The following is an 18427-nucleotide window of genomic DNA, read 5'->3' as shown; positions in this document are numbered from 1 at the left end:
GGTTCTCTAATAGTACACCCTGTGCCTTGTTTCTGCAATGCGTCCTTTGTATTTCAGTACAAAGTACGGGCAGCTCTAGTTGTGTTGGAGGGTGATCTGGAGCAGGCTGTTGAATTGCTGGCACATGGGCCCGGCCTTCAAAGAGACTGAACAAGCTAAGCTGTAGCATCTTTCCAATAAAGGATTTTGGCACCTGCCTTTGTTACCTGCAGTTAGGAAGACAGGCTCTCTTCACAGAGGGATAAACAGAGGGACACCAGGAGATAGTAGGAGTCCTTGGACAATAGGAATGGTGGCCTCACTGCTTCTATCTGCTCAGCACCACAGTGGTGGCTGGGAAGAAGGCACATAGAGGGGTGAAGGTGGGTGTGCAGGAGGAAGAGAAATGCAGTGCAGGTGAGCCCACCGGATGAGACGGTGCAGCTTAAGAGCACAAAGGGAAGTTGTCTGTGACAGCGGAACAGAAATTCTGTTCTGTAAATAGAATAGAAACATGAAAATAAGAGTGCCCAAGAGAGGAGAAAAATGAAATGAAACTAAGATATCTGAAGGCACCGTGCAAGTTTTGTGCTAACTGCTTTGTAGCGTGTACCGCAGGAGAAGTGATACAAGAGTGAGGTGGCTGTTTAGAGTCCTGTCTTGGGGTGACTTTATGATGCTGTATTCCCTTTCGCCTGCTCTATGCCAGACATGAATCCTGTGCCTTTCTGTGTCTTTAAGGGAGAGGGGGGAGAGCTGGTGGAATTCTTTCGGCGCTGTGTTCAAAACACAGATAAGCTCCCTGACTTCTCCTGCCCAGCTGCTCCACTTCTGCAGCAGGGAAGAGAATTACATTCCTTTTGCTTTTTTTAGCTAGTTTCTTGTTCATTAGCTGAAGTACAGAGCCCTGGGACTTCGGCTTCTTCTTCTCTTCTGGACTGTTCAGCAACACCAGAACATCATCGGGAGACCCTACACACCGGCCTGGAAGGGCCCATGCCGAACCCCAGCTCCGGAGAGGAGAGAGCCCCTCCCACAACGGACTCTGAAATCTCTCCTTCTCTCCACAGCGAGAAGTTTCATTATTTAGCATTATTCTTTTTTTCCCCATGCCTGCGTGCACTTTACTTGTTAAATAAATAGTGTATTTTCTCACTTTTCTCCGAGGAAAATTCTTTCCGAATCTGGTGGGGCAGGGGTGGCTGTAACCTGCCTTCTATTAAAGGACATTCATTTCGGATATTCCTCCAAATTTTGTCTCAAACCAGGACAAGTCCTTAATCACTTTATTGACTACTTTCCCTTTCCATGTCAATTAGCTAGTAGCAAAGGCAGAAAATAAGCTCAACACTGTTTCTTGGCTTTCTTGCCAGTAGTCTTTCTCATATTAGAGTGGGCCCCTTAAAGCATTCTCACCAGGGCCAGCTACACATATCTAGGAACTGATTCACAAGGAGATCCTGGAAGGGACTATTTCAAGGCTGTCTAAAAAGGTGTTTTACCTCCCAAAATGCCAAAATATGTGTTTTCAGTGCATCTGAAGAGCAAGAGGGGGAAAAAAAAAGAAAAAATGTATTAATCCTACTTTTGGGTTGACTGTGAATTAAGCAAACTTTACTACAAGTTTCTGAGGTCTTGGCGAAGGCACTCTATACATGTAAAGTTTTTGATGTTTCTGAACATGCTGGCAGGGGGCAAAATTTGTGCTGCTAGCTCTCATAAATGAGGTAAATAATATGTTGAGGCTATTTCAATTTAAAAAGGGGGGAAAATAATATGCTGAAATCCTGTCAGAATACTTCTGCTGTACTGTCCTGTTTTTGGTGAGAGTACTAATGATGAAAGTATGTTGTAGACAGTGAGTGTCAAAAAGATGTCTCTAAAATGTTGTCTTAGCATGTTATTAGTATAGAAATTGGCTTACAGCCAGATGCCTGCCTTATAGATCTTAGAAGATCAATGGATGGGCAAGAAAGCAAGAATGTGAAATACAAGCGTGTGCTCGTGTGTGGTTTGCCTGGCATTCCCCTCATCTCCTGTGACTTCCTGGGTGGTTTGCTGAAAAGCTGTGCCTAGGGCCAGCTAAAAACCAACCAGCCCAAGGGAGAGTTCCACTGCAGAAGGGTCAGCAACAATTCCAGCCTTGAAGTTAGGTGCTCAGGTCTGTGTTCAGGTCTACCTATAAATTTTAATTTAATTTAATAGTAGTCTTTTGCTGCACCTATTTAGTGTGTCATTCCAACAACTCAGGACTTCAGTGGTTCAAGGTGGTTTAAAGGCTCCCAGCTGCTCGCATTGGTGGCCTGGCACTATATTGTCCTGGCCATGTGGGTAGGCAGTGGCCCAGATCGAGATAGGCAGCAGTGATCACTGAGTTTGCATGGATCAAGTTGCTTCTCTCTTGTTTCAGAGCAATATTATTGTTTGCTGTTTGGTCTGTGGTAGCACCCAGAGGCTGGAGATGCTGGAGGAATTTGGTAGCACCAGGGGGAGGAGAAGGACAAGGAGAAGGAGGAGGAAATGCCTTCCCCATAGAACCTGCAGCCGCAGCTCCATTGCTCAATTCCAGAGAAAATAAAATTAATGTTTGTGCTTGGTGAAAATGCCCTTCTTCTCCACTACCTGCCTTTATTGGAAGTGCCCGAGACCAACCTCTGCCACACAAATTTCGGAGACCAAACAGATAACCCAAATTTGCCAAAATAAGGGAGACTCTCTTAAGCCAGCCTATTTTTAGAAGATCCTCTGTGGAGAAAACAAAGTCTAATTAAAAACAGCCTTTACTGTTGCAGTAACCCACCATTTCACATGTGACCCTGGGAGTTTGTTAAATCTCATTAACAGCCTGAGTCCCACTTAGCTTCAAAGTCAAGCCTTCTCCTCCATATCTTGCTATTTTCAAGGCACAAAGAGAATGTCACTATTATTATTACTCTTAGTGTTCTGCCCTTTAATAGTTATTTTTTGAGAACACTACTTATAACAATTTAAGGTCTCTTCTTTTGGTAACTGTAGGTTCAGTGGTTTTGTGCATGCTAATCTCCACTTAGTCTTTCTTACCACTACAAATAACATGGAGGAAAAGGTATCTTTGCAGAACAGCGTAGCTTGGAAACTGTGCTTTTTAAATTACCGGCTGTGAAAAAGTCTGTTTTTCCACCAATTGACTTGCATACTCTTTTAGTGGTATAACAGGTTCTCAGGGGAGATCACCACTGATAGCAGCATGTACTTCCTCCTTAGGAGGCGATTGCCTGTTGTATCTATAAAATTCTCTCTAATACTTACAGCTCCTCGCTTGTGGCAAATGAAGTGGAGGGGGTTTGGTCCTTCCCTGTGAGAGCCTCTACAGTTTGCAACTTGTAAGTCATGTTCAGAGAGGCTCAGGATAGGAGACACACCTCTGCTTCCCTTCCTTAGTGAGCCACTCCCACAGCACTTCAGCAGAGCAGCCGATGGAGCAGCAAACACAGTTGGCCATAGGACAGAAATCCTACTGACAAGTCCTTGCAGACGACAGATCCTTACTACATTTTGGTCTTCCACAAGCTGTCACCATTCAGAAGTCAGCAGCAGCCATGTGCCAAAAGATGCTCAAGGCTGCAATATTCAGGCATCCGTTTCACAAGGGACCAGGATGGCAGGGAAGGGAAGCAGCAGCCCCCCTGTGAGGAATGCTCTGGGCTCCAAGGACACTTCTGTCCTTGGTTTTGGAGGCTGGCAGGGAATTGTGGGAACGATGAGAAAGTTTGCAGTCATGAAAGGCTTGTTAAAATGTGTAGCTCTGAACTTTTTCCTGCAGTGTGCTGTCATAGGTCTGGCTTGGGAAAACAGCTGAGAAGCAAGTGGGACCAGAGCATCAAGGGCTAGACAGGGATGGGGTGGTCCAGCCCATGGGCTTCCAACTGTGCCTGAAAATGAGCAATGGAGACATTCTACCTGTTACCGTAACGAGGGCCTTGGTGCACAACTTGGGTGCACCTCAGCTCTCCACATCTCTGCCTCAGCAGGAGCAGCAACAGAAGAGAGCTGTGGGCAGGGGCAGCACAGCACGAGCAGCCAGGCGTGCTGCATGGGGCAGCAGTGCTTAATGGGATCACCACTGCTCAGCTGCCAAGCTCCCTTGCCAGATGGCACCGTCTCTACACTGCAACACTGGAGCGGAGGTGGTGATGAGAGTGTTTGTGAGCATGTGACTGATCAGCAATCAGCTTTTCTTACTTTCCATTTATCTCCCTGGTTTGGGTGTGAGCAGACTGTGAGACCTAACAAACCTCAAACCCACTGACAGCAAGTTGCAGAGCCTCTAATTTCCGCTGTTTAGGCAAGTCCCCTGAGCCTCAGTCAAAACCTTCTCACTGGTGCAAGAGCTCCTTGTCTTCCCACCTTTACTCAGCAAAATTCCAGCAGCACCCCCCACCCCCAGCCATTTGCATTCAATTACCCTGAATTTAATCACAGAAAGCAAATTTTGCCTGGCCACAACTTTGAAAGGGGCAAAAACAAATGCCACAGGTCACAAACTGTTATACCTGTTCCTCTCTCCAGATTTACCATGGATTTTTTTTCCCCATCCCTATTATGGGGTGTTGGTGTCCAAGCCTCGTCCTGGCCAGATGAATCTTATAATAAACTTGGTTATTAATCAGATTTTGTGGGGATTTAAGGAAAGTTGCAAACACAAACAGGCGAGCAGAAAGTTCTCACTGTCCTTGTGAAATGACTACCACTGTTTCTCTGTAAAACCACACTTGCACATTTCCTCTGCTGTAACTTTTCATGCCATTCAAGTTCTCCAGGGTAAGTGAAGAAGAAAAAACTCATGAGAGAAACAGATCAGGAGAGAGAGAGTTGATAGCTGACTATACTAATGGCACAGTTTAGGCATTTTGGGGCATAAAATAGGCATAACATCCATATGCCTCTCTGGGTGGCTATCACTACTAGCAATCCACAAATCTGAAGTAATTTAAATATAAATATAAATACTAAAGGTTCTTAAAAATCAAGGAAACTAGTTAGCAGGAAAAGCATTCAACCTAGGAATAGCACACATTACAACTGAGTGCTAGTGCCAACAGGGCAGGAGATGAAATTTATACCCAAATTGCATTCACAGTTTTGTAGAATCATAAAATATGCTGAGTTGAAAGGGACCCACAAGGAGCACAGAGTCCAATTCCTATCCCTGCACAGAACACCCCAAGAATTACTCCAGATGCCCAAGAGCATTGTCCAGACTCTTCTTGAACTCAGACAGGCGTGGTGCTGTGACCACTTTCCTGGGGAGTCTGAGTTCCCTTCAGTTTAGAGCATGCAAGTATCAGTGTAAGGGCATGTCAGCAGAGTGGTGAGCAGAGGGAGGCTGCCCATGTCACACTGACTTGGCCATGATGTGAAGAAGTCCTGACACTTGTCTCTCCACCCTCACTGAACTGTGGTTGTCAGCTGAACAATACCTGACTAACACATACCTGAGGGATGCTAGAGGTGGTTTCCACAGCAGGACTCAAACAGCCTTGCCCAGGTCACATTTCTGTAACTGGTTTGGGCCTTAGTTTATTAATCAGCTCTCATTGAGTATACCACTTAAGCCACACCAACATATTGATGCCTTTTCCTGGTCTTAAAATCAAGAGTCAAACAGGGTTAGAAGGGAAAAAGGGATTTTACCTTGGTATTTATTTTAAGGATTTTTAGGTGCACTATGTCCAGGTCGAATGCACCGAAAGGCACACCACAATGCACACCCCCAAAAGATCTGGTATAACAGTCTATAGTCTTACTAATTATGTTTTACTAATTAGCATATCTATCAAAAATGCCCCAATTAGAGGCTTGAATGAGCCCCTCCATCCCCTGGATGGTTCTATCTTAGTTTACAAAATGTGTTCTGGAGAGGACCTTGGGGTCTGGGGCACACTAACTCCTACCTACGAAGCTTCTAAAATGTTTAGTTTCTTAGCTGAACAAACAAGTTTAAGAATGTAGGCAAAAAGCACTAAGAATACAGAAGTTGTAAAAAGGTGTAACGGGGGTATAAAAGAAAAGGCAAAAAATCATCATGGTGTCAATATGACAAGTACTGGCGTGTGAAGCCTTTGGGATTAGAATCCCATACAGCTCCCCCAGTTATTCATATACCTATGTGCCCATTGAAGAAGAACAGCTTTTTGCTAGTTTTTAAAAAATTGCTGTCAAGACCATTCCCCCCTCCTATCCCAGCTCCAAGAGAATCAAGAGCATAAGCCAATACTCAGATGCTCGTTCAAGTCCCATCCTGCCACAGCCTGAAGCAAAGTGCCACGCCCCCACTGACAACTCAGCTTGACTCCTACTAACCTGCTGTGGGCAGGATCGTTAGCTCAGGCTCTTCAGTCCCCCTCTTACCCAAACTATAGAAGTGTTTCTTATTCTGCTGGGTCATGCATTCAAATGTCAAAATTGTGACTTATTAAAAGGGGAAGTTTGGCCTGGGGGGGGGGAGGGGGGGGTACAGGAAGGAAGAAAAACAGCTTGCAAGAGACTTCCTGTTTATCTACAGCTTGGGAAAAAAATTGACACAACAGAATACACACACCCTGGCTCCATTATCTTTGCTGGCACAGTGCTGGCTTGGCTCTGTCCCTTACCACTCGAGGCCAGATCCATCCCTGCCACGAGTGTGTTTACTTTAGAGGAGTTTACTCGAGAGAGAAATGCAGCTCCCTGAGCTGAATGCTTGCAGTGTGCGAGCAAACACACGGGCACCGGGACCCCCACCACAATGCCACGGCACTGGCCCCCGGCCAGAACGGGGAGGTAATTTTCTTCTCGGCAATTAGCGAAGTGGTGGCATCACTAAAAGAAGTTGAATAAACACATTCAACCCAGCTGGGTTCCCAGTTTGCTCTGTTCTCACCACTCTTCCTTCTGGGCGCACGGTGGGGCCCCAGCAAGCAAGAGCTCGATGCCTGTGCACTGGGCTTTCATTCAGGCCTGGTTGGAAAGGGGGAAGTAACCCTTTGTAACCCTCTTTTACAACAAATGTCTTCTCTCTTTTTCTTTTCAGGGAGGAAAAATGCCAGCTTCTCTAAGAAAATTGCAGCAAATGGCTGTTTTCATGGGGCTGTTCAGTGGCGGGGGATGCATCGTGATGTATAATCTTATGCAAAGTAAGTCTTGGTGTTGTTAGCAACCTTATTTCTCCTCTGCCCCTTTCACTGGCTTTTGTGTAGTGGGGGAAAATAGCAGCATGTGAGTTGTGAAAAGCAGATGAAGTTAAGGGGAGTGTGGCTGAGCCTCTGGGTTCTGCATCTGTGGGCTCTTCTTTTTTCATCCCCAGGGCTTTTGCTCTCCCAAGTGCTGCTGCATGCATTTCCAGAGGCAGATATTGCATAGGGAGCAGTCTGTTGTGGTCAGAAGAAAGTCTGGTTTTTGGAGGTTTCCTGAGGGTGATGGTGAAGTGAAAGCTTCACCTGCAGTAATGCAGGTTTCATTTCTTAACTGAGATTTTGTAACTGGGCAGTAAAATAGGACCATCTGTGAGAAGGTGTTAAAGTCTAGCAGTTTTATCTGTAAATCTGTGTGGTGCTGGCCCTTAAACAGCACACCTGTGAAGTGCTAAGAAATCATGAGTTTCTCCTGAATGAAGTACAGATAAGAGCAGTCAGCAGTCAGAAGACCAGGACAAAGAGAAAAGCTAGACAGGTGATGTTGTCTCTAGTTGCTATGTGTCTTTGGCCAAGAAGCCACATTATTAGTCCAAATTATAGATGTTTATTTTTTCTAAAACTGCTTTTAGATATTTAGCATCAGAGCAGAAATAGGCTTTGCCTCTCTCTCAGGGGGTGCCACAGGCGTCTTGGCCCTGTGCCTCTCTCTTGTTGGTGCTATCAAATGCTATTGCTTTTCACCTATCCTGGTACCAGAGGATGCTGCCAGAAAAAAGTGTAGCCAAGCCTGTTTCTCAAGCCCTCAGATAAGCTCTGAAACCTCCCCTTCATTTTACACATATTAATAACAAATCAGACAAGGCTGGAAAGCAGACTTTAATTTTAGGCAGCTCATGCCCCCAGGCTCTGGAGTACATGACAAAAATATGATCCTTACGCTTTAAAATATTGAATCGGGCTTTAACAAGAACATCAGCATTTTTTAATTTTCAACTTCAGCACTGTGATCCAGAAATCACATGAGGTAGGCACCCCCTGTGCTACACAGCAAGCCTGAGGGCTGGTTCCCTGCATCCCTTGGCTGTGCAGTCAAGTGGCACATTGCAATGGCTCCTTCTGGCTCTCTTGCAATTTCAGTGGCCACTGAGCAACTTGGTGGCAAGGCAGCCAGGCTGCTAAAAGAACACTTTCTGCAGCCAAGTGTGTCCTTCGCTATCCTCTAAACAGACACAGGAGCCACGCTGAGAACTTTCCTCCCTTGGCTCATGCCTGGGGCTATCACAGTTCCTACTGCCCAGTGCACAGAACTGGCTCATACTTGGACTTGCGAGGAGCGAGTGGCTTCCATAGTGGTGGGAACAGTGGGAGAGGATTGCTTCCCTCCCCTTCCTTCAGGCTGAAGTGAAGTTTGCATGCACGTGGTCTCTGTGCAAGCTTGTACAAATACTCAGGTAATCCTATTTCTACTTACTCTCATCACCTCCACACCCTTCTCATGGAAGCAGTCTGCTCAGCCAACTCCAGCAGGCTTTCAGATCTCCTACAAAAAGATGTGTGGACAAATGGATTAGTTGGGCATGTAATATCTAATGCATGAGATGCTAACAAGGAACAGCTGAGAAGGAAGACCAGGAAATTAGAATCCATTTCTCCTCCAACCTGCAGGATAAACACAACATACTTTTAACCTGGTCTGAGTGGCTGTTAGCCATGAGTTATAGGTACTAAAGGGCTGGCATGCTGCAACCCCTTTGGTTGGAGCTCCTTAGGATGTGCCAGGGGGACACAGGAGGACCAGTATAGGTCACAGCCTAGCAAAGGTGTTTCTATGCCAACTGGATGCTGTCTGCTCACAGGGGACGCCTCTAATTAGAGAGAAGAGGCAGCATCCTTTTACCTCTTGCTCCAAGATTATACTGACAGGCAAGAGACCAAGAAAAAAACATTACACCTTGTTTTAAACCTTTTGAAAGGTGAGGGCAAAGTTCCCAGAGTAGGATTTACACAACTGCACACTCAGCTTAACTCTGCCCTTCTTGATGTCAAAAGAGTGAAGTTACACTGATCTAGAAACCCCAGCAAGACAGCCTCAAAACTGTTAATAAGCAAATCTCTGTCTCCATAAGGAGGGTCAGGAAGTCTCCAGCTCCTCAGCTCTGCCCTGTCCATTGGCAATCACAGTACAGTGTTTCACAGCCATACCAAGCAACCAGACATTGATAAAGAGCAGTTTGCCACAAGTGTCCTCCATGTGCCAACACCGCAGCATCCATCTATGGTGCTGTTGTGGCTGCTTGACCAGTAACGTGAGTGATGCTGCTTTGTGCCTCCCTTCTAAGGTGTCTGTCAGGAGAGTTGTAGCTTCATGGCTGCCTCTTGGAAAGCTGTACCAAGGCCACAGCAAGAGTTCCACAGCAGCAGCTGTTCCTACCTCAATGTGTGCAAGATATTCTCCATTATTAAAGTATTTTATGTACCTCCAAGAGAAAAAAAGTAAAAACTGAATTACTATCAGAACATTTCAGATATTCATCCTTGTGCCTTTTTTTCCTATTTTTTCTTCCTTTTAGATAACCTACAAATGCATGAAAAGTGGGGAGAACTGTGTATCAGAATGGAACAGGCTATGTTCAGAGCCTTCTTCACTTAAATGAGCTGAATAACATTTGCTTCTCTGATGTAAGGGTGTATTTCCTCCTTCAGCCAAATTTCTCCTAATTAATAGTTTTGGACTGTATTTCAGGGAGGGTGTGGTAGTCTGGAGAAAATGTCTGTTTCTTTTTTTTTTTTAAACTTACGTTTTGATTTTAAGCAAACAGTCTCCTCATTACCCTGTTTCTCTCACTTAGAAAGTTTCGCCAGGACCCAGTATTACCAGCAAGCTTTGGAGCAACTGAACAGCAATCCTGATGCCCTGGAAGCCCTGGGTGCCCCCCCTCTTAAGGTTCACAACATCCGCCTGACAGATGGGAGCAATCGCGTGGACACAGAAAGAGCACGGGTAACGCTGGGCAACTGGTGTCACAGGGTGGCTTCCTGAGATGTCAGGTGATGAGAGATCAGCCAGGGGATTTTCAGCAGGTCATGAGTCACCTGGGGGCACTGGAAGGAAGTAGGATGGGATACCAGTTGATCTGGAAGAGGAATGGATTTCCAGAGCATAAATCTACTAGCCTAGAAACAGCAAGAGCAGCATCTTCGTGTTGTGCTCTATGGGCTCATCCCAGAATGCCAAGGGACCTCTCAAGCCAGTCAGCCCCCTCCTCACACTGTAAGCCACAAAATCATTTTCAGAGACGTATCAGATCCAGCTTTAAAATAGCACCTGCCTTCCGTTACTGCCCAGATACGTCCTGTGCTAGTTTTTAGAGCTTTGTTCAGAGCAGTTTTACAGCCTCTTACAGGCTATGCTGTGGTACAGCATAAATGGTGTGGTTTTTAAGAGCACCTGTAAGTTTGTGTCATGGAGAACAGCTGCCCAGCCTGAGACTGAGCATGAAGGTTACACAGTGACTGGAGAATGCTGTGCTGGGTGCTGAAGTATTGCACAAGGCTGCCTTGTATCAGCCGAGGGCTGGGCCCAGGCACTTCTGCTCGGCATTGATGCCTCAAGAGTACTTTCCATCAGTGTTTTTACCCCTTAATCCAGGACTGGCGGTCCTTCCCTTGTTTTGCTAGTGACACAAAGTGTCCCTAGCAACCTCTCCAGGACCTTCACTACGGTAACTCATCACATTCGAATAATTTTGTTTTTACTGGTGAGTAGTTACGAGTGCCAGGGACCAAGCAAGGGCATTAAGGAATGGATCAGATGGTACAATAAAGGAGAGTGGCTATCAGGGTAAGATAAAGAAAACCCCAACCTTTAACCAACTCACATAAAATTACTTTCCATTTCACTTCAGCCAGGCTTGCACTTACATGATACCCTGGACCAAAACTTTTCCCATGTTTTATAGATTGCAGCAGGAAACATATCTAAAGAAAAAAATTGTGCAAACCCCCACACAATCTCATATACTGACGGAAAAGAAGATAACCTTTCCCACGGGTGTTTTCCTATGTCACTGTTTAAGAATGCTGGTCACTTGGGTGACTCAGGGTGAAGTCAAACCCTGCCTTCTACTGACCTCACCCAAGACACAAATCACCAACTTTCTTCTCTACTTTTTCATGCTCCTAAGTATTCATGTTCTCATGAAATAAACTGGTTAATCATCTTTATGCCACAGGTTGATTTACTGACTCCACAACATTCCCACTTCCTGGGTCTTTTGGCGAACACCTGGCATTTTCTCTGTGTGATTGCATCACCACCAGCAAATGCTACACCTGAAACATTTCTTTTATTCTGGCATTAGACCCAGTGCAATTTGCCGTGGTCACAGCTGCAGCTCCAGCTTTGTTTGTTAAACAGATGAGTGATAGAATTTGTGACACTGAAAAAAAAAATCATTGAACATCTCATCACTTCAGTGTGTGTTAAGGGACTGATATACAGAGGATCTCAACCTACAGGCTTGTTATGGTTTTGGGAAGCTCTGACAGTGCAGGTCACCTCTAGATGACTATGCATTCTGGTAAGGAAAGGTGTTTGCTCATAAATATTTCAGAGAGCGAGTGGTTTCCCCTGGGGGTTGCAGCTGTAACACAGTACATTCCTTCGGCAGAGAGATTAATGCATGGCAGAGCAGACATACTTGTGTAGCCACACACGTGTTAGCTGTTACAATAGCTTAGTCCAACTCTGAAATACAGTAAAAAAATAACTATAGTGTAAAAGTTAAAAAGGTGCTATGTCTTTTACTAGAAGGAGTGAATGTCTGTTTCACAATATGCTTTGCTGAATTTTTAATGTGCTTTTACATTTGCAGATAAAGTTACCAGTCTCTGGAACAAAATCGGCGGGATACCTCTACATCAGCTCGGAGATGGACCAGTCCCGTCAGTGGTGTGTACTGGGGGAGGTGCCAGGGGAAATGGGAAAGAAGTGGTAGGAGAAAAGAGTAGAGCAGGATATTTGCTTTAGTCATCTGTGTTGCTGAGGTCATACACACAAATCAAGCAGAAACTCCTGTCTGAAGGTCTTGTGAAAGGTTATTATTTTCATTAGGACAAAAATGTAAGTTAGTTGAGAAATACATTGAATTCATCTCTCTGAATGTGAATAGAAGCAGCAACATGGGCCATTCCCTTGTGTTGTGTTCTGCAAACTGTACCTCAGTCCATACACAAATACTGTGAGCCAAGGTAAAGTATTGTCCCCTCCCACCCCGCCTCCTCACAGAGGTGCAGAGGCTGTTGAACACCAGTCCTAACTCTCGATAGTATGGATTGCAGTAAGGGAATCACACATTATATCAGAGCCATGCGAGACGAGCTAAAAGCACAGGATTTGTTGTTTTAAGCTATCCAAGAAGTGTGGTCCTTATGGTTAAAAAAAAAGTGCTAGAACAGATACATTATAGCAGAAGGATGCTCTGATACCACATCATATAGAAGGGACTTTACATTTTTGTAGTACTGAAGCCTGAAAACCTCCTTTGTCAACAGTAAACTGGTTTCTGGAACTGAGCAAAGAATTACTACACGAACTCAAAAGTTTTACTAGATGCAAACCTCTTGTTAGGTACTTTCTATTTAGAAACCAAAACCTACAACTTTTACTCAGCTTCCACCAGCCACATGGCGACGTTTTCTATTCATAATTAGATGAGCATGTCTTACTGGATTTCTCTTCTGAGTAAGTATGGGAAGGAAGGTGTAAAAGGATGTGAGAAAAGCCACTAGGCCAGGACTTGAGAAACTCAGTACCAGGCCTGGCCTCCTCTCTAATGACCAGGGATAACCGCAGAGGCCCCCAGTCACATTTCTTGCACACCTCACTTCCCTAGTGCCTGAGCTCTGATCTCCTCACTCCTCCTTAGCCCCTCCTCACAGACAGTTCTGTGTTATTCCTTGTTCACGGTTACTGTGAAGCTAAGTAACTGAAGATTGCAAAATGTCAAACTACAGTAGTGCATAAACATCTCTTGGAGTTTTCTTTTAAAGTGAGCTCTCTGTACATCTCTGCAAACTTTTTTAAGGAAAAGAAAAAAAAGGCATCTTCCTGTAAAAGGATGTGTGGCAGATGAATCTGTCAGACTCCACCAAATCCACCTATGTGCAGGGTCCTGTGCACAGCTTCACATGGGGCTGAGGCAGGACTTGGTGTCCTTGCACCCCACTGAGGAACTAACAGTAAAATGGCTGGCAGTAAGAAGCAGATAAGCAGGCCATCCTGGTGGGATTCTGCAGGGTGTGTATTTGCCTTTCTGGGGGAGACCAGGGTGGCACTCACACAGATACAGACAGTTAAATGACACCAGGAGTTGAGTGCTCTGTGCAAGAGTAGTTGAGGCACCGAAGCCACTGAAATGCATCTGACTCTGAGTGTGCAGTCTGTCTGTAGTAGTTTATTTATAAAAGAGAAGACAACTGTAAAAAAGAAAATTTGGAGTCTATGACCTCGTTTGGTCCAGGAGGAAGTGGCATTCACTCAGAGGCAGGCAGTACAGGGATGGGGAGGGTGCTCAGAGGCAAGGGCAGCCAAGGCGCTGCAAAATTACTCTTGCTTGCCCCGAAGTGACCGAGGGAAGGGCTGAGCCCCCAGGTCACACCGTGGGGAATGAGCAGTTCTATGTCCAAGCCCGCTTGCTCGGCCTGGGCTGGAGGTGGGAGCAGAGCCCTACTGCAGACACATTGCACAGAGGTGCGGCAGCCTAATTACCTAATTGTATGTACTCAGCACTGACTCCAGCAAAAGCAGAGCTGAGCCAGGGCCAGGAGCTTTTGAAAAAATCCTATTTTAGTACCCCAAAATAATAGTCCTTTCCAGCTGGAAAAGCAGCATGAGCAGTTTCTCAGAAGTGGGTTTGGAGCAGAGCTTAGAGGAAGGAAAAGACTCCCCCTCAGTCTCCAACAAATGCAATTTTCCTTCTTTGAGTAACCACTGTCATACCCTGTCAGGGTTTCAGCAGTCACATTGAGCGATCACACAGTGTTCAAACTCTTCCAAGCCAGAATAATTCCTTAGCAACACCGTCTGGCTCCAAGGCTGGAGAGGAGTGGAGCAAGGAATGCACCCGCAGGATGGAGAGGAAAAAAAGGCACCGGGTCGGGGGAGGAATGTCTTAAGAAGAGCTGGCAGGTTTTTGTTTGAATTGCAACAAATAGAAACATGCATACCAGACCTTTAAATCTGGGCTGTGCTATGATATTAGGGAGAACAGCTTTCAGAAGCTGGTGCTCACAAACCAAGTTTTAAAACACTTGAGAGAATTTTTAAAAGCAAAGAATGTGTGGAATTATTTGTTTCTCTGTGCCAGCTGTTTCTACACTGACTTTACCATGTTAAAAGTGATTGCTACAAGTTAAAAATCTCCTTTGGTTTGTGTCAGCTGGTGCCTTCAGGATGTCACCTTGAAACTGCAGGATGGTCAGAATATTCCCATTTACCACTCTCTGGTGGAAAGCACTGGCATGCAAGAAGGCTAAAAAAATCAGAGACAGCTGCATCTCTGCCTCCCATTGAGCCAAAGGAGCCATTAATCGATTGCATCCTGCTGTGTCTGTGAATGTACACAGTTGTCACAAGTGACAGTTTCACTTAAGCCGGTGCTCTCAAGACAATTTTCTCTCTAAGATTGACCTCATCATTGCTGTAATTGTAATTTCTTTCTTTTGCTGGTTTATTCATGTGTTTAACAGAAGCCTAAAATAAATATCTTGCGAAAGAGTTGCTGTTGCATAGAAGTCATGTGTTTTGCCCTGTGTGTGCTGGTATTACGAATCTGAAATAAATAAACAAACTTCCAGGAAACTGAGCTTTGCAGACCTAAGTCAGGACAAGTCAGCTTCTCAAAGCTATTCCCTTGCTGCCTCAGTTTCCCCCCATTTCTCAACAATGTCTTGTCTAAATCAGGAAGGATGAAGCAGCAAAGGTGAAGCTCAGCAGCAGCACCCTCGACTCCACTTACCAGGTAGATTTGCACCCTCACAGTTATCATTACAAAGCTCATGAGATAGCTGAGGCCACTCATCACAACTTGGAATTCCAGGAAGAGACTCGCTGCTCACACTGAAGGTTACTCAGAGGAACTCACTGCTTCCCACCAGCACTGCCTGATGAGTTCTGGAGAGGACATATGGGGAGAAAAACTCTCAGGAGGGTGCAGAACAGGTGAAGCACTGCCATGGTTTGCTCTGACTGCCACAAGATATTTTGATTGTGCCATCAGTTAGAGAATTGCCCATCACCAAGCAAGCTGAGGAATAAGCAAAACACCCCAAACTAACAAAAAAACCCCCCAAACCTGCACTATTTCCACTCCCACCCCAAACTGCCCGTGTGAACAATTGCAAAGCTTGAAGCACAGTCTGAGGCACTGAAAAAATACAAGTAACTGTCCTGCCTGTACCAGGAGGTAACATGGGAGCCTTTAAGAACATCCAGACTAAAGAGAGTTTTGAATTCACTGTAATAGAGATGCTTAATCAGGCTGCAGCTAGGGAAAGCCCAGAGCTTATGCCACTCCATTCCCTGTCCCTCACCCCTCCATCTTTTCTTCCTAATTTGGGTCCAGGAAATCCAACAAGGACACAGGCACTGCAAAGTTTTCAAGAGCCATGAGCATTATATAGAGAAGGGAGAGCTAGAGCAAAGAATTTTTAGAGAACAGTGAGCATTTTCTTGTTCAACAATGACCCAGCAAACTGGGCAAGGTGCCTTTTGAACAAACCTGAAAAGCAAATGCCTAAGTAGAAAGGAGATGCTAAAGGGCCACAGCAAAGGCGTCTTGGATAAACAATTTTAGAATGAAACAATACACGTGTGCATTAGTTTGAACTTCACAAAGAGCTGTCAGGATGAACAGCACTTGTAAGACCTGATCCAACCCTCATGAAAGCCCAGCACACCAGGGAGAGGATTAGAATTAATCAAAAGAAGACAGCATTGCCCAGCTTTGATTGAAATTGCTGTTTACTGGTTTCACAAAACAAAATGCAAACTGTGTGATATGAAACATTAGCCTTGTACTATGACTAGCAAGAACAACACCTCAGGGATCTGGAGATCTGCTGGCCACCTGGTGCCTCAGAGCTTGATCAACTCTAGCTTTTGGTCACTGAAGATGTTTGCTGGGAAATCAAACAGCTGACAGGAAAAAGCCAAATCAACCACTTCCCATCCATCAATTACCACTTCCCTGGCTGCAGCTTTGATTTGTTGCTAATCTGCAAGGATACTGTGGCTGTGGAGAGGAACCCCAGCCTGTTAAGTCCCTCCCTGTGTCTGCACTGGGAGCATCTGGCACACACTGCCATTCATCTGCCTTTTGTCACCTGTGTGTGCTCAGTAAGCCTGGGACCTGCAGTGGCTGCAGGGTGGACAAGTGTCCAGGAAAGCTGGCCACAGCCACCCCAGCCTGCAGCACATAATGTCCCCATGCTGGCTTCACAAGCTGCTGCACCACACCACCACTGCCTGGCCTGGCTCTAGCCCTGGCTTTTCCAGGCCTGGAGGAGTTATCCCCACACAAACCTTACCAGTAACACTGGAGATAATTATTACCTTGCTTGGGGGAAGCAGAGCTTGCAAAGAGGTTCCATCTCTCATTTTCTCCCCTGAGCACCCCTTTAACTTTAAGGGCTCCCAGTCACCTCAGCCAACCCATTGGCTCTCCAGAGCTGTGAGAATGGGCAGTATCATCATATCATACCAACGGTTCTCTTAATCAAATCTTAAAACCCAGAGAAGGAAGAAAGAAATGGGTGGAGCTGGAAGCCAGCAAATCAGTGGAGGGGGATAAGAGTAAAATCACAATTAATTCCCTGCCTTTGTTTTACTACCTAATAGTCAGCAAACACAGAATTTCTTACCTTGTGACCTTGAAGAACCTCAGAAGTCACTTCCTCTCTGTGTTTGAGCTCTTTTAGGATGCACATATTCAAAAGGAGAAAAAAGCATCAGGCTGGTGTGTTCAGTGCCAAGCAGCTTTGGCCATGTGGCTCCCATTAAATATATCACAGCCCAAGGCGGCTGCTTTCACAGAGGACACGGGTGCAGCAGGAGCAGCCAAGGGAGCTGGAACATGCCAGGAAAACAGGGAGAGCAAAGGTTTCAGAACCACCAGCAGCTGCTGAAAGCCCAAATAACTTCAAAAAGGCACCTGGGCACCCCTCTTCCAGTCTTTTCCTGTAAGGAACACGGGAGCAAGATTAGGGTCTCTTTAACTTCATCATGTCACTGTAACACTATTTTTTTTTTTTTTTTTTGGAGAAAATATTCATCTTTTGATGAAAGACCCTGGATCCCACAAAACAGTTAAGGTTGGGAGGAACCTTGGGAGATCATCTAGTCCAACTGCTTCATTTCCACTGGAGTCAGCTTGAACAGATTGCCTGAAAGCATGTCCAGTCAGGTTTTAAAGATCACCAAGGATGGAGACTCCACAACCTCTGGACAAGCTGTACAAGTGTTCAACCATTCTCACAGTAAAAAAAGCTTTTTCTTATGTCTAAACAGACTTTTGTGTGTTTGAGGGTCTGCTCACTGCCTCTTGTCCTGACACCAGACACTGTCAAGAAGAACCTGTCTCCATGCTCTTTACTCTGCCCCCACACTGATCCCTCCCTGAGCCTTCTCCAGTTCCAGGTGTCTCAGCTTCATTAGCAGGTGCTGCAATCCTTTAATCATCTTAATCATGTTCAGTATGTTAAATAATTTCTTTTTAACTGGCTTGAAAATTTGTGTCCTTTTTCCAGTTGTTGGTGTGGTTAACACAAACATCATCTTCATGACCTTTGCTGGATTGCATGTTTGTTTCTTATTCTCTAGTTTGATTTTAATAGTTTCTGCCAGGCAGTCATCACCCTCAAGGAAACTACCAAGGTGGCAGACTGTTCAGGGCAAGGACTTAATTTACAGCTGAGGAACAGCAGATACTGCTCAGCACTGTTACAACACTTGCAACTATTTGAGTTGGAGCTGATGAGCACAGAGGGGCTGTGTAAAAGCAGATGTTTTGAAACTACTGCCTTCAGAAAGGCTAAGTGGGCTGACACATTCCCTTTTGAGTATGTTTCTCCAAGAGTGACAGATTTTGTCGAAGTTATGGGCCATGCAGTTCACTTCCTATTTTGGGCAGATGTCTTGGATTGATTTCTCATTTAGAAATGAGGATACATCCAGTTCTTTCCTGCCACATGCCTGCATCTTTCCTGTTTGTCAAAGGCATATAATTTCCCTGAGT

The 18427-nt window shown here is 45.3% G+C and overlaps 1 protein-coding gene and 1 long non-coding RNA gene across 5 annotated transcripts in view; one reads left to right on the top strand and one right to left on the bottom strand.

The window, feature by feature from the left end:
* Positions 1 to 14913, top strand: part of LOC104688916 (cytochrome c oxidase assembly factor 1 homolog) — a 53886-nt gene extending 38973 nt beyond the window's left edge. For 3 of the 4 annotated variants that reach the window (XM_039548889.1, XM_039548888.1, XM_039548890.1), the window contains 4 exons: positions 7031 to 7133; positions 9983 to 10134; positions 12008 to 12084; positions 14573 to 14913. In XM_039548889.1, coding sequence (XP_039404823.1) covers positions 7040 to 7133; positions 9983 to 10134; positions 12008 to 12084; positions 14573 to 14669 — 420 coding nt within the window. In that variant the 5' untranslated portion in view covers positions 7031 to 7039 and the 3' untranslated portion in view covers positions 14670 to 14913. Of the gene's footprint in view, positions 1 to 6543; positions 6781 to 7030; positions 7134 to 9982; positions 10135 to 12007; positions 12085 to 14572 lie in introns of those variants that run through there. The other variant, XM_019285454.3, reaches the window with a different exon arrangement.
* Positions 8296 to 17653, bottom strand: LOC109144512. Its single transcript, XR_002045307.3, has 3 exons — positions 17055 to 17653; positions 15152 to 15306; positions 8296 to 8673 (listed from the first exon to the last, which is right to left on the bottom strand). It is a non-coding gene; the product is annotated as an uncharacterized LOC109144512 (long non-coding RNA).
* Between the last annotated feature and the right edge of the window lie 774 nt (positions 17654 to 18427).

Source organism: Corvus cornix, chromosome 2 (genome assembly GCF_000738735.6).
Source record: "Corvus cornix cornix isolate S_Up_H32 chromosome 2, ASM73873v5, whole genome shotgun sequence".
Taxonomy (NCBI): domain Eukaryota; kingdom Metazoa; phylum Chordata; class Aves; order Passeriformes; family Corvidae; genus Corvus; species Corvus cornix.
The sequence above is the reverse complement of the archived record's forward strand: the minus strand, read 5'-3'. Positions and strand labels throughout refer to the sequence as shown.